This window comes from Prunus mume, linkage group LG2, assembly GCF_029339155.1.
Source record: "Prunus mume cultivar Tortuosa linkage group LG2, ASM2933915v1, whole genome shotgun sequence".
Lineage (NCBI taxonomy): Eukaryota > Viridiplantae > Streptophyta > Magnoliopsida > Rosales > Rosaceae > Prunus > Prunus mume.
In genome coordinates, this window is record NC_142699.1 from 31,503,965 (window position 1) to 31,515,250 (window position 11,286).

The 11,286-nt window shown below is 36.0% G+C and overlaps 2 protein-coding genes and 1 long non-coding RNA gene across 7 annotated transcripts; 2 read left to right on the forward strand and 1 right to left on the reverse strand.

Moving 5' to 3' along the window:
- Positions 1-932: 932 nt before the first annotated feature.
- LOC103323528 (Peroxidase superfamily protein) lies at positions 933-2,669 on the forward strand. The gene is made up of 4 exons (XM_089047179.1): positions 933-1,241; positions 1,362-1,559; positions 1,785-1,950; positions 2,137-2,669. The coding sequence occupies exons 1-4, from the start codon at positions 1,032-1,034 to the stop codon at positions 2,541-2,543; spliced, it is 981 nt and encodes a 326-aa protein (XP_088903305.1). The 5' UTR covers positions 933-1,031; the 3' UTR covers positions 2,544-2,669.
- Positions 2,670-7,249: 4,580 nt separating this feature from the next.
- Positions 7,250-8,282, forward strand: LOC148920047 (uncharacterized). The gene is made up of 2 exons (XR_016124692.1): positions 7,250-7,478; positions 7,579-8,282. It is a non-coding gene; the product is annotated as an uncharacterized LOC148920047 (long non-coding RNA).
- Positions 7,507-10,686, reverse strand: LOC103323529 (ras guanine nucleotide exchange factor Q-like protein). 5 transcript variants are annotated; one of them, XM_008225524.3, is made up of 4 exons: positions 10,139-10,685; positions 9,610-9,738; positions 8,676-8,917; positions 7,507-8,259 (listed from the first exon to the last, which is right to left on the reverse strand). In XM_008225524.3, exons 3-4 carry the CDS (start codon positions 8,913-8,915, stop codon positions 7,618-7,620), a joined length of 882 nt encoding a protein of 293 aa, XP_008223746.1. In that variant the 5' UTR covers positions 8,916-8,917; positions 9,610-9,738; positions 10,139-10,685; the 3' UTR covers positions 7,507-7,617. The 5 variants fall into 5 exon arrangements, with proteins under 5 accessions (XP_008223746.1, XP_088903462.1, XP_008223747.1 ...); XM_089047336.1 differs by having other exon boundaries at positions 10,087-10,685; XM_008225525.3 differs by lacking the exon at positions 9,610-9,738 and having other exon boundaries at positions 10,103-10,686.
- Between the last annotated feature and the right edge of the window lie 600 nt (positions 10,687-11,286).

An 11,286-nucleotide genomic window follows, 5' to 3' on the forward strand; every position in this document is an offset into this window, starting at 1 on the left:
GACATATCATATAATTAGCAAATGTCACTATAGGAATATCCATTCCTTTAAATTGTTTTCTTAATGAAAATTCACATTTATTATAGGTGCAAAACTTGAAATTAAATCTTATTACTTGAGACTCTCTCGCTTATTTTTTGTTCAAGTGGCTTCTATTTCTTTGACCAAACATAGATCGCTTGTATTCTACTCTCTCTCTTATATGCCATTTTGTTCATAGCCGTAGTAGCTTCACTTATGAAACCCAATTTGTATATGCCAAAATGCATAATTGGTCCACATTTAACGGCTTGAACTCATATAATTATGAGAACACAAGACGACATGCTAGGAGCTTTTAAAATAAATAAATTCTCATCCTAATATTCACGTTCATAAACAGTGTGCCCGTGCTGAAGTTGATGATAACTTTCTTTTTTCTTTTCATTTGTTTTCATGGGCAATTTTGAGGATGAGGACGAGGGATTTTGAGGGTGGTTGGGAATTAACATGCATTTGAGTTGGCATATAGGTTTGGAGTCACATTGCCACCTATCTAAAGATCCAAATTGTTCCAAGATTAATTAAAATGAATAAGGTGTCCTTTTAGTTGTCACCTTTTAGATGTCCAAATGCCTATGTATTTTTAGGCTGTCATGATCCTTCAAACCCTGAAGACATAAAGAAATATTTATCCAAGTTTCTTCCTAGCCAGGTTCCAATCATTTTTGTGAAACCAATTAACCAATTTTGTGTAACTACTTTCCATGTGCTAGAACATGCCATAAAATAATGTCAGCTCTCTTCCACCCCTATCTCCAACCTCAGAAGAAATCTAATAATATATATATATATATATATATATATATATATATATAAAATAGTTGCCAGAGTGTCTAAGCGAAGGTCCAAGGACCACTGTTCTTTATTTTTAACAGCACCACTTTTCCTATATGCTTTTGTTTATGTCAATCTTGTACACCCATATGATATAGAATTATTGTATAAATAGGCAGCAAATTAAGGACCAACAACAAATTAAAGAAAGAGACATGGAAGCTCGCAGTTGTATTGTTCTCTCAGCTTTTCTCATCCCTTTTCTGCTTGGAACAGCTTGTGCTCAACTTAGGACAAATTTCTACCAAGGCACATGTCCAAATGTTGAGTCCTTGGTCACCTCAGCTGTCAAAACCAAGTTCCAGCAGACCTTTGTGACTGCTCCAGCCACTCTAAGACTCTTCTTCCACGACTGCTTTGTTCGGGTTAGTAGTCAGTCCCGTTCGAATTCTAACTTTCAGTTTCGATACAATTGTTTTAGGCTCATCAGCTTTCCAACCAAGTTGGTGTGCGGTTAATTTAATGTACTGGATTTATTGTTACAGGGTTGTGATGCTTCGGTGTTGGTTCAATCACCAACGAATCAGGCGGAGAAGGATCATCCCGATAACCTTTCGCTCGCTGGAGATGGATTTGATACGGTGATCAAAGCCAAGGCAGCGGTTGATAGCGACCCTAACTGCAGAAACAAAGTTTCATGTGCAGATATTCTTGCTCTGGCAACTAGAGATGTTGTAAACCTGGTATGGAAATTCTATTTTTTACCGTTAGTTTCTCTTTTCAATTTAGTCTTTTGTCGTCATCAAAGTTGGACAGAAGCCAAAGAAGCTTTTTGAATTTAAGCAGCCAATGAATGCGACATAAAGTTACGTCTGTAACTACCACCATTTTGTAAATTTTTATATATATATATATATATATGTATATATTCATTTGAATAATCCTTTATGTTTTGTTGTTTCATGCAGGCTGGGGGACCATCTTATACAGTTGAATTGGGGAGGCGTGATGGAAGGGTATCTACTATTGCCAGTGTTCAAAGACGTCTTCCTCACCCTACTTTCAATCTTGACCAGCTTAACACCATGTTTAGCTCTCATGGTCTCACCCAAACTGACATGATCGCATTATCAGGTAGTCTTTTTTTATAATTGGCTTACGATTCATATGGTTTTTAAGTTTACGATTGTTTTGGTCCAAAATATCTAGGCATATTATATTGTCAAACTGTTAATTTGCAGTCTCATGAGAGAGAACTTCAATTATCCACACATTCTTGAGGATTGTCTAGAGGTTTTTCTAACTTGTATGCTCTTGTAGGTGCACACACACTTGGCTTCTCTCATTGCAACCGCTTCTCGAATCGAATCTACAACTTCAGCCCCGCAAAGCGTATTGATCCAACACTGAATTCAGCATACGCATTGCAGCTCAGACAGATGTGCCCCATTAATGTGGATCCAAGAATCGCCATTAACATGGACCCAACCACACCCCGGACATTTGACAATGTCTACTTCCAGAACCTTCAGCAAGGAAAGGGTCTGTTCACCTCTGATCAGATACTATTTACAGATACAAGATCACAGGCCACCATCAACACATTTGCATCAAGCAATGCAGCCTTTAACCAGGCTTTCGTGCAAGCCATGACCAAGTTAGGCAGAGTTGGGGTTCTGACTGGAAATCAAGGTGAAATTCGGAGTGATTGCACCCGTCCAAACTAGAACAATGGAGTACCATTAGGATAGCTTCATCTGGATTTTACCTCCATGCTATTTTTATAATGATTTAATTTTTTTTCTGGACTTGTAAATTCTTGGAGTATCATAAATTGTTTGTATGATGGTCAAGATGTTTGAGTTTCATTCATTCGAAGACTATACGAATACAATTAGCACACCTCTGCTTAGTTGTGCAAGGAATGTTCAAGTGGCTCAAATAATACATTCTAGCAGTTGAATTAAACTGGAAGACTTGAACAGGTCTCATTAGAGCCATCCAAGTTTGAAGAGAATCAGTTGGATGATAAATTGATAATTAATTATATATTATAGAGGGACTAGTATGCAAATAAATATTTTGAGAAAAATATATGGATGACCATCCTCATTCACTTCCTTATCAAACCTGTTTCTCTGAATGATTGTTCTGAATGAAATTATATTGAACAACTAATGGACTGTGATATCCCATGCCCCATGCAGGCCTCTTTTTGATATATATATATATATATATATATATATATATATATATCTTAAAATCATCTTTTGTTGCTAGCTTAAGTGATTAAGAATGTTTGCTAGCATCCGTTAAAGTTTAGATCGCCCTTCTTAAGGAATGTTTACCTGCACCCGAGGTTCTATCTTCAAATCCTCCCTCCATCTTGTATAAAAATAATAATAATTAATAATCTCTTGTTTTGGCTGCCTTTTCTTCATCAATGGAGCTTTCATCACAAATCTTGATCAACATTATAATTTCAAAATTAAATGAGTTTAAACACCAGTTGGTAACTGCCAAGACAATGACCACTTGCAACTTTAATTAAGTTGAAGGGACCCTTGCAACAGCAAAGACAGGGTTCTATTGATTGATCTACTCTTATTCTATTTACCTACAATTAAGCTGATTGATTGAATAGTCAATAGAATAAATTTAAGTGAGACTAGATCAATCAATTATCTTAATTGTATGCAAGTAAAATATGGATAGTTAAAGTAAAAACATATCGATCAACATGTTCCTATTGAAGATAATTAATCATCCTCTCTTTTCAGTCTCATCAACAATTTCAAGGACTCAATTGTTCAAAACTGGAGTTATTTTGTGGTGCAGGTGATCATATTGGTTAACATGAGCCATGAGTTTAGTATGGGCTTTCACAGGTGATCATATTTGTTAACATGAGCCTTGAGTTTAGTATGGGCTTTCACATTGATGGCATGAGTTTGGGAAGGGACATGACCATACCCGCTTCAAGGAAACTACAATGAGGGCTAAGGAGGGAGGGGTAATAATGAGGGGTCCTTAATAACCGTCTGATTAAGTGCTGAGTTATTATTGGACTGCTGGATTGAACCCCCCAATATAACCCCTCAAGATAGCCTACTTGCTTAGATTCTTGGCAAAACGTCACTTTTGGTCCTTGTGATTTGTCACTTTTACCACTAAGGTCTCTGTGGTTTCAATTTGAAGCAATTTAAGGATAATCCTCAATTTCTGTTAAATTTTTTTAACTTCTATTACTTACGGAGCAGTAATTTAGTCAACAAGTTATTAAAAATTTAATTCTTTTAAAAGTAAACAATACAAAATGGAAAAATTAATAAATAAAAAATATATCTTCTTCTCCCCTCCCTAGAAGCCTTCGTCACTCTCTGCTGATAAATTATGAGCAATGTGGTATTTTGCTTGCACTCAATTTTTTGGGCTAGACTTGAGACAGAAAGATAGGTTGGGTGTCTTGAGAAGTTTTGTGGTGTGGAGGGTTGGTTGGTGGGGGTGGTAAGGGTTGGTTGCTGGGTGGGTGATATTGGGTAGTGGCTTGTTAGATGGTGGTAATGGTGGGGAGGAGGGCATGAGAGTTAAAAAGAAATGAATTTGTTTTATTTATTATTATTTTTTCCATTTTGTATTTGTTATTTTAAAAAGGAATGAATTTTTAAATAATTTGACCGAATTGCTCCCTCACAAGTAACTGTAGTTAAAAAAATTTAACAAAAATTGAGAGTTGTCCTTGAATTGCTTGAAATTGAAACTATAAGGACGAAAATGTTCAAATTAAAACCACAGGGACCAAAAATGACTTTTTGCCTAGATTATTTGGTTTGTTTATGGGCTTGGGTTCACCTGAGCACCCAAAAAAAAAAAAAGAATTCTCAAATTCCCAATTACCAATCCTGGTTTGCTTCATTGATTTAATTGATTTTAAGTGATTCTTAACAAAAGCACCTCCCATGTGCTTCTCTATAAAATCATTTAAAACCACTTAAAGTAATTATTTGGAGAAGTGATTCTCCGTATAAGTGATTTTTGACTTATCCAAATTCACTCGCAAGCAAGCCCTTAATGTGCTTTTAATTTAGCTTTTGCTAAATTTGTAAAGATCATATTTCCATTCTTCATGACCTGCAAGCAAATCTATAAAGATCATATTTCCAAATGGGTTTTAGGTTTATTCACTCATTTTGTCTATAGGATAAGGATAGAGATAAGGATTGCGTTGCTAGGGACACCAAATGTGCCACATTGTTACTCTTTGTGTAATTACCAAATCTGTCACATCATTAATCTTTATTTTATTAAATTATAAGGAGAGTATTTTTGTTCGCCACTTTAACCTAAGGTATATCCTCATCATCCTTGTCAACATTTGACATGTGTACATATGTATAACCATGGTTCCATAAATACAAGGTAGAAAGTTAACCATAAGCCTATGGAACACGTGTCAAGTATTAAGAATTGTGGTGAGGATACACATTGGGTTAAAATAGTGAGCAAAAATATTTCCTATATTAAGGGGTAATTAAGTTTTTTTAACAAAAAATATATAATATATTTATTTTATATATCTATCTATATATATAAAGAAAAGGCAGAGAATGGTGAAACATTCAAAATACCAGAAAATGCCCTTGATTAATTCAAACATTAAGAATTGAAATTATTAATTAAATGAGGATAATATGGTAAATTCACATTTTATATATTAAAAATATTAAAATTAAAAACAAAATCAGATAATAAGTCCTACTTTTATGGAACATAAATACCCAGATTATCTTTTCTTAATTTTAAAAATAAAATTAAAAATAAAATAAAACCAATTCGCATGTGCCAACGGACTAAGTATATATAACCTATAAAATTGCAGGTCCAAGTTCTGTTGTTAACCCTTATTACTTGGACTTTTTTGGGCCTGCATGCCCTTGTGGGTCTAAGTTCTTCAAGTTGTATTGTTTTTCGCCTTTAAAAATTATATAAATAAAAATAAATAAAAGAAAAGAAAAGAACATCACCATGTTATGTTACAGCCTTACCATTGTCACCATTTTGCCTCGTCCTCCTCCGGCACCTCATCATTGGACCTAAAACCCAGTTTCCTTTCAGCACTTTCAATCAAGTTATATCTGTTAATGAGAGGGGATGTTCACCGGATATGAATTGAAAATTTGCAGTTGGCTATGGTGGTGCTTCAATGACCGATTGTTACTCAACTACTTTGCCGCAAATTGTGAACCCAAGGAGAAGTATTTGCAAGAGATTTTGTATGTCTATTTCCATTATATTTTCTAAAGCATCAATATTAAACTGGACTTAAATACATGGACAGGCATAAGATAGATGCCACCAAGGATAAAATTATTTTGGACTTATTGAAGTACACAAGGTTGTACAGCTCAAAATTCTTGTTCTTTTTTCTTTTCGTTGGTGACGAGAGGGATTAGAGGAAGCACAATGCAAAACGCTTGAAACCTGTCGGAGACTACAATTAAGGGTAATTCAACTTCAATCATACTATTATAGAAGATGCATTTTGTGGTAGTGTTCTGTTGGTGATTGGTATGGGAAGTGCAAGATACTGAAGTCTTCCTTGTGCAAGAAGAAAAGATACAGCAATGTTCAACTAATAAGGCCAGCAAACCAAGTGAAAGGAAAAACTAGTTTCTATCATCTCACAGATGTAAGCTTACCAATCTTGAACTTAGGCAAGGAGCATTAGAATGCAGCAGCATAAGTAACAAAGAAACAATCTTGTGTTCAACAGAATTACGCACCGGAGACTGTCAATTACCTCTGGCCAAGCAGATCTTCTACTTATTTTGATGGATCAAGAAGAAACCAACAGACAATCTGTGTGCTGCATGTTTCATTATTAATGGTAGAGGGGTGCTATATTCAATGGTTCAATAGGAATAGGAAGCAACTATGCTTCAATACTCAGCAAGAGCAGCATGGTGAATGGGGCCAAGGAGCCAATACAAAGACAAGGAATTAGCTATATAAAAAGTGATTTAAGAGATAAACTTCTAAGTCCAAAGGGTACATTGCTTTTATATAATTTTCTCTTGTCTCTCGGATAATGGGGGAGGCTATGAATCTTATGATGGATAAGGAAACAGGAGCAATAACAACAAAACAATGCATCTTTTTATATACTGAGAAAGAGGCATCATATGGATTAGCAGTCAAAGACAAATACCAGGTGACAAATTGGAATTTAACATGTTCTTAACTTGTCCCACCTTGGATTTACAGAAAATTGATATCTTGCAAGAGGCTCAATTATTGTCATTTCTACATTTCTGGTTGGCTTATCTGTGATGTATCTCTTTCGAAAGTAACTTAGATAACTTACGAAAATTCTTGCCGTGAGTTAGTCATAATCATCACTTTTATGTGCTTCAAAGAACTTAAGAATTCTGACCAAAAGAAAAATAACTTTAGAATTATTGTTTCTCTTTCATTCTCAGACCAAAAGGAATAGAAAATTCAGTCAAATGTCTAACTTCTTATAGTTGGAACTTCACCTTCTTCTGGACACTGTAGCAGGGTGGATGGCCGCGTCCCTTCCCTCAATAAGCAACGTTTTCTTTGTTTGCATAGATGCGAAAGAAGATAATGAACCAATGGACAGAAAGATGGAGTAAAAAAAGGTTTGCAAATGTCCTATTTACACCGATGTAATGCGTGAGAATATTATCTCAATTGTCCATTTATTAAGGTGACAACTTAATTAGAATTTCAATAATGTAGATTTGCCAAGAAACGCGCACGCAAATTGAAGTATTAGTCCTATTTGAGCTTTAAACCATGGAAAAGCCAATGTGGCTGCTTTCTTTCCTGGTCAAATGTTGCACTAGAGCTGCTCATGGGAGTTGTGGGATCACTGCAGTCTCCTCCTCTATCTGATTTGAATGAGGCAGGCGAATCGAGGTCCGTTTCTTTATGGATCAGCTCAGCACATCCTAGCTGAGGCTGGTAAGATTTTGATCTCTTCTTGTTCTTGCTGCTTCCAATGCTTAATGTAAGCTCCACTTCACTGTCTTCATCACAGCCAGCTATGCTCATATTTCTACTTTTGAAGGCCATGTGAGAGCTTGGCCCTGCTTGTTCTTGGTCAATTGTACTGACTCCTGTTGACATGTCTTCCTCGGCAGGCCTTTCAAGGTCAAATCCCCTTGACATTCTCAGGGTGTCTCCGGAGCAACTTCCACTGCCCTCTCTAGAGATCGGATCATCTCTCAACCTCTGAAGATGGAAATTATATCCAGAAGAAGCTTGAGTTGTTGAATGCTGCCAGTTAATCAACTGAGAATGGTTAATGTGATCTGCACTACTAGTCACCGGCCCCCGAAATATGTTCCGTTTCATCTCTTTTTTCAGTTCATCCATTAGCATCTTTTGTACACTGTACAGTCGGTGTAGCTCTCGAATCTGCAATATTTGGTTTTCGGTTAGCATGGCTGTCATCAGTTTCAAAGTAATGAATTTATTAGACAAGAAAAACAATCTGATTGGACGAGTACAAGACTTGGGATCTAATAAGCAAAAAGGGTGTCTTTGAATTGTGTATTGGAATAATTTGACTGATTTGCTTATCCAGCAAGATATTGTTGGTTTCACTTAAAATTGGTCACTGTCATCATTTACTTAAGGGGTTAAATGAGAAGTTGATGATGTTGGTGAACCAATAAGCCTGAGATCTGCAACAGGGACTTCCCAGCTGTACAGATATTATTTACATGGAGAAGCTACTTTCCATGAAACTCAAAAGAGTTCATGCTTCATGGAACATGGATCAACATACAATTAATTTAAAGTGTAGCACAGAAACATAATATTCCTCATACCTGGTGTTTAAAGGTATCTTCATGCATCTGCATTGTCTTTTTTATGGTATCTATGTTGTGCTTGTCAAGCATCCTGTCCATTGAGTTCCGAATTTTGTCCTCGGTTCTAGCCTTCTTATACTTCTCCTTCAGCCCACTTTTCTGAAAATAGTCCCAGTCATCCACACGATGCACGGTTAAGCTGCTGCTATTTTCTGAGGTTCCTAATATATTGATGGCGTATTCAATTTTGGTTCCCATGCCTGAAGTAATATGCCAGTAAAAAAATGTTGGTAACTACAGAGAAACATATATTTTGAGGAAACACACAGAACTGTTGCTATTGTATAGTGAGAGCTACCACATTGGGCTGTCATTTGTTTTCAATTTTGACAGATAATGAGTATCATTTTAGGATACTAATTATAATGTAAAAATTCATGGACAAAACAAAGCAAAAATCAGAAAGAACAAAAAAAATTACTGGCTTCAGTGGAGTAGGTGTGATATATGAAGGCACTAAGTGATGGTGGAAACATAGTCTAGTTGGACACCAAGTCTACCAATCCTACTACATCTAAGCACCAAGGAATAATCTGGCCATTTTTGAATTATCTTCAAATCCAATTCCTAGTTCTAACCCATCTAGGTAGTGGAAGTCATCTCTCAAATTCACTGACACTATGCTTTATATACTACATTTTGCTCCATGATCTTATTGGTTCCCCTTTTGGTGTGCAAATGCAGGCCGCATTTAGGAATAGGATTAGTTTACTACATGAAACAAAACAGCAAGTTTCAAGGTGTCGAATGAAGGATGAACAAAAGGAATGGCTCAGACTTGTGTCTCAGGAGGCCCGAAAGCGTAATCGGAAAGTTGCCAAACATAGTAGGAACAAAAAGAAAATGGGATGTGGGCAATAGTGAGACCAAATATGGAATGTGGTTGGTTTACCCTATTTTGATTTGTTAGTACATTTCTGCTGTTGTCATCACCGGCCATAACAGTCAGCCTTCATTTTGATGAAATTGCTCTCGAGAAGTGTCCACTTCTTCCTGTTTCTTTTGAAAGTAAGCCTCTATGCTAAATCCACATGGCGAAATCAGACAAGAGGCATATAATTATTTCATGGAGATCACAAGTCACAGCATGAACAAAATAAAGCTAAAACGCATGAAATAAATCAGTCAACTATAAATGATACTCAGGGAGAGACACAGAGAGATTTGTCTATCTTTAGAAGAAGAAAAAAAAAGGATCTGTTTCACCTTCAAATGTTTTGGCAAATAGAGATATATCTCTATTCATGTACAGAAAACTAACTAATAATCAAGAATTGTCAGTTCCCAGAAGAGCAGAACTTCCAAAGATGGCAAAAACATAAATTTAAAAAAAAAAAAAGCAAGAAAATCAGCATCATGGGTTCATTACCATATTGTAATCAAACCTTGAAAACTTTCCGTACACAGTTCAGGTTTGGTACCTGAAGCAGAAACAGCAGAGGTGGAGATTCTCTAGCATGAGGCTCATTGAAAACTTTGCTTCTTCATGCCAAAACCAGCCTCATCCATAAGCTGCTATAATTGGCAATCCAAATCCCAATAAGTACAGAGAAAATTGGCTTATTCCAAGCATCCATCAATATCATCAGTCATTGATCTTCCGTACTAATTGGAGTGGACGGAGCACTCTAAGAAGTGCAGCTAGCAATAATTTAGAAGCCTAGTAGTCCTGGTGTGAACTGGGAGAAGATTCCTGGACACCTCTACACCAGCAAATCTCTTTGGCAGGGCAAGGCAGGCCAATATTAATTTTTCCCAGGCTCACTGATCACTATACTTTAATTTAGGGAAACAACAAAGCAACAACCTCCCCTTTCTCACTCCTCTCACTAAATTAAAAAACTGTTAATCATGTTCACGGTCATGTTAATAATTCAGGTTTGACAGGCTGTGAAGTTAGGAGGCATGGAAAAAAGTTAGACTATACCAATGTCTTGGTGTGCACAATATTCATATTCACATAGAGAGAGAGAGAGAGAGAGAGAGAGACAGAGAGTGCTGTTAATTTGTTAAATATTAATTAATCATACATAGTATTGTTTGATGCTGCTGTATTTTAATTATATATTGAATTTGTACTTGTACATACTTGTGATGCATTCAATTGTAACATGGAGGAAGATCAAATTTGTGGGTCCCACAGAAGAGTGATATATAAAATAAAACCAAATGACAAGCCTAATACATGGGCCAAGGTAGGCCAGTGAACAAGATATTCCAGACAAAGTCTTACAGAACATCAAGATTTGCATGAACTTTGATGAGCTTCCTTCTCAGAACAACACCATCTTATATGTCTTATTTTGTTATGCAAATTCAAAGATCTCTGTTTGATTATTATCTCCGTACTAAGACACCATATCTAGTCCAGGGTTGCAATTCAGATTTTCTAGGTTGTACTAATGCTGGAGTTTTATAATTGTATTTCATAATTACTGTAAACTTTCTTCTCTGGCATGAGCAGTAAATTTTCTTTTTAGACGCTTGCATTAATCTTCATATTACCGTAAACTTGATATACGTTGTTGATCTATTCTCTGACAACTTAAATTTTTGAGGTCGTCTAACA

What these genes read in the sequence shown, in the direction of transcription:
- LOC103323529 (XM_008225525.3), bottom strand. Translation starts at nt 8,915, where the DNA reads ATGGGAACCAAAATTGAATACGCCATCAATATATTAGGAACCTCAGAA. An exon ending in AAGATACCTTTAAACACCAG is followed by an intron (nt 8,260 to 8,675) that starts GTATGAGGAATA and finishes CAAATATTGCAG; the next exon opens with ATTCGAGAGCTACACCGACT.
- LOC103323528 (XM_089047179.1), top strand. Translation starts at nt 1,032, where the DNA reads ATGGAAGCTCGCAGTTGTATTGTTCTCTCAGCTTTTCTCATCCCTTTT. An exon ending in CTAGAGATGTTGTAAACCTG is followed by an intron (nt 1,560 to 1,784) that starts GTATGGAAATTC and finishes TGTTTCATGCAG; the next exon opens with GCTGGGGGACCATCTTATAC. An exon ending in TGACATGATCGCATTATCAG is followed by an intron (nt 1,951 to 2,136) that starts GTAGTCTTTTTT and finishes ATGCTCTTGTAG; the next exon opens with GTGCACACACACTTGGCTTC.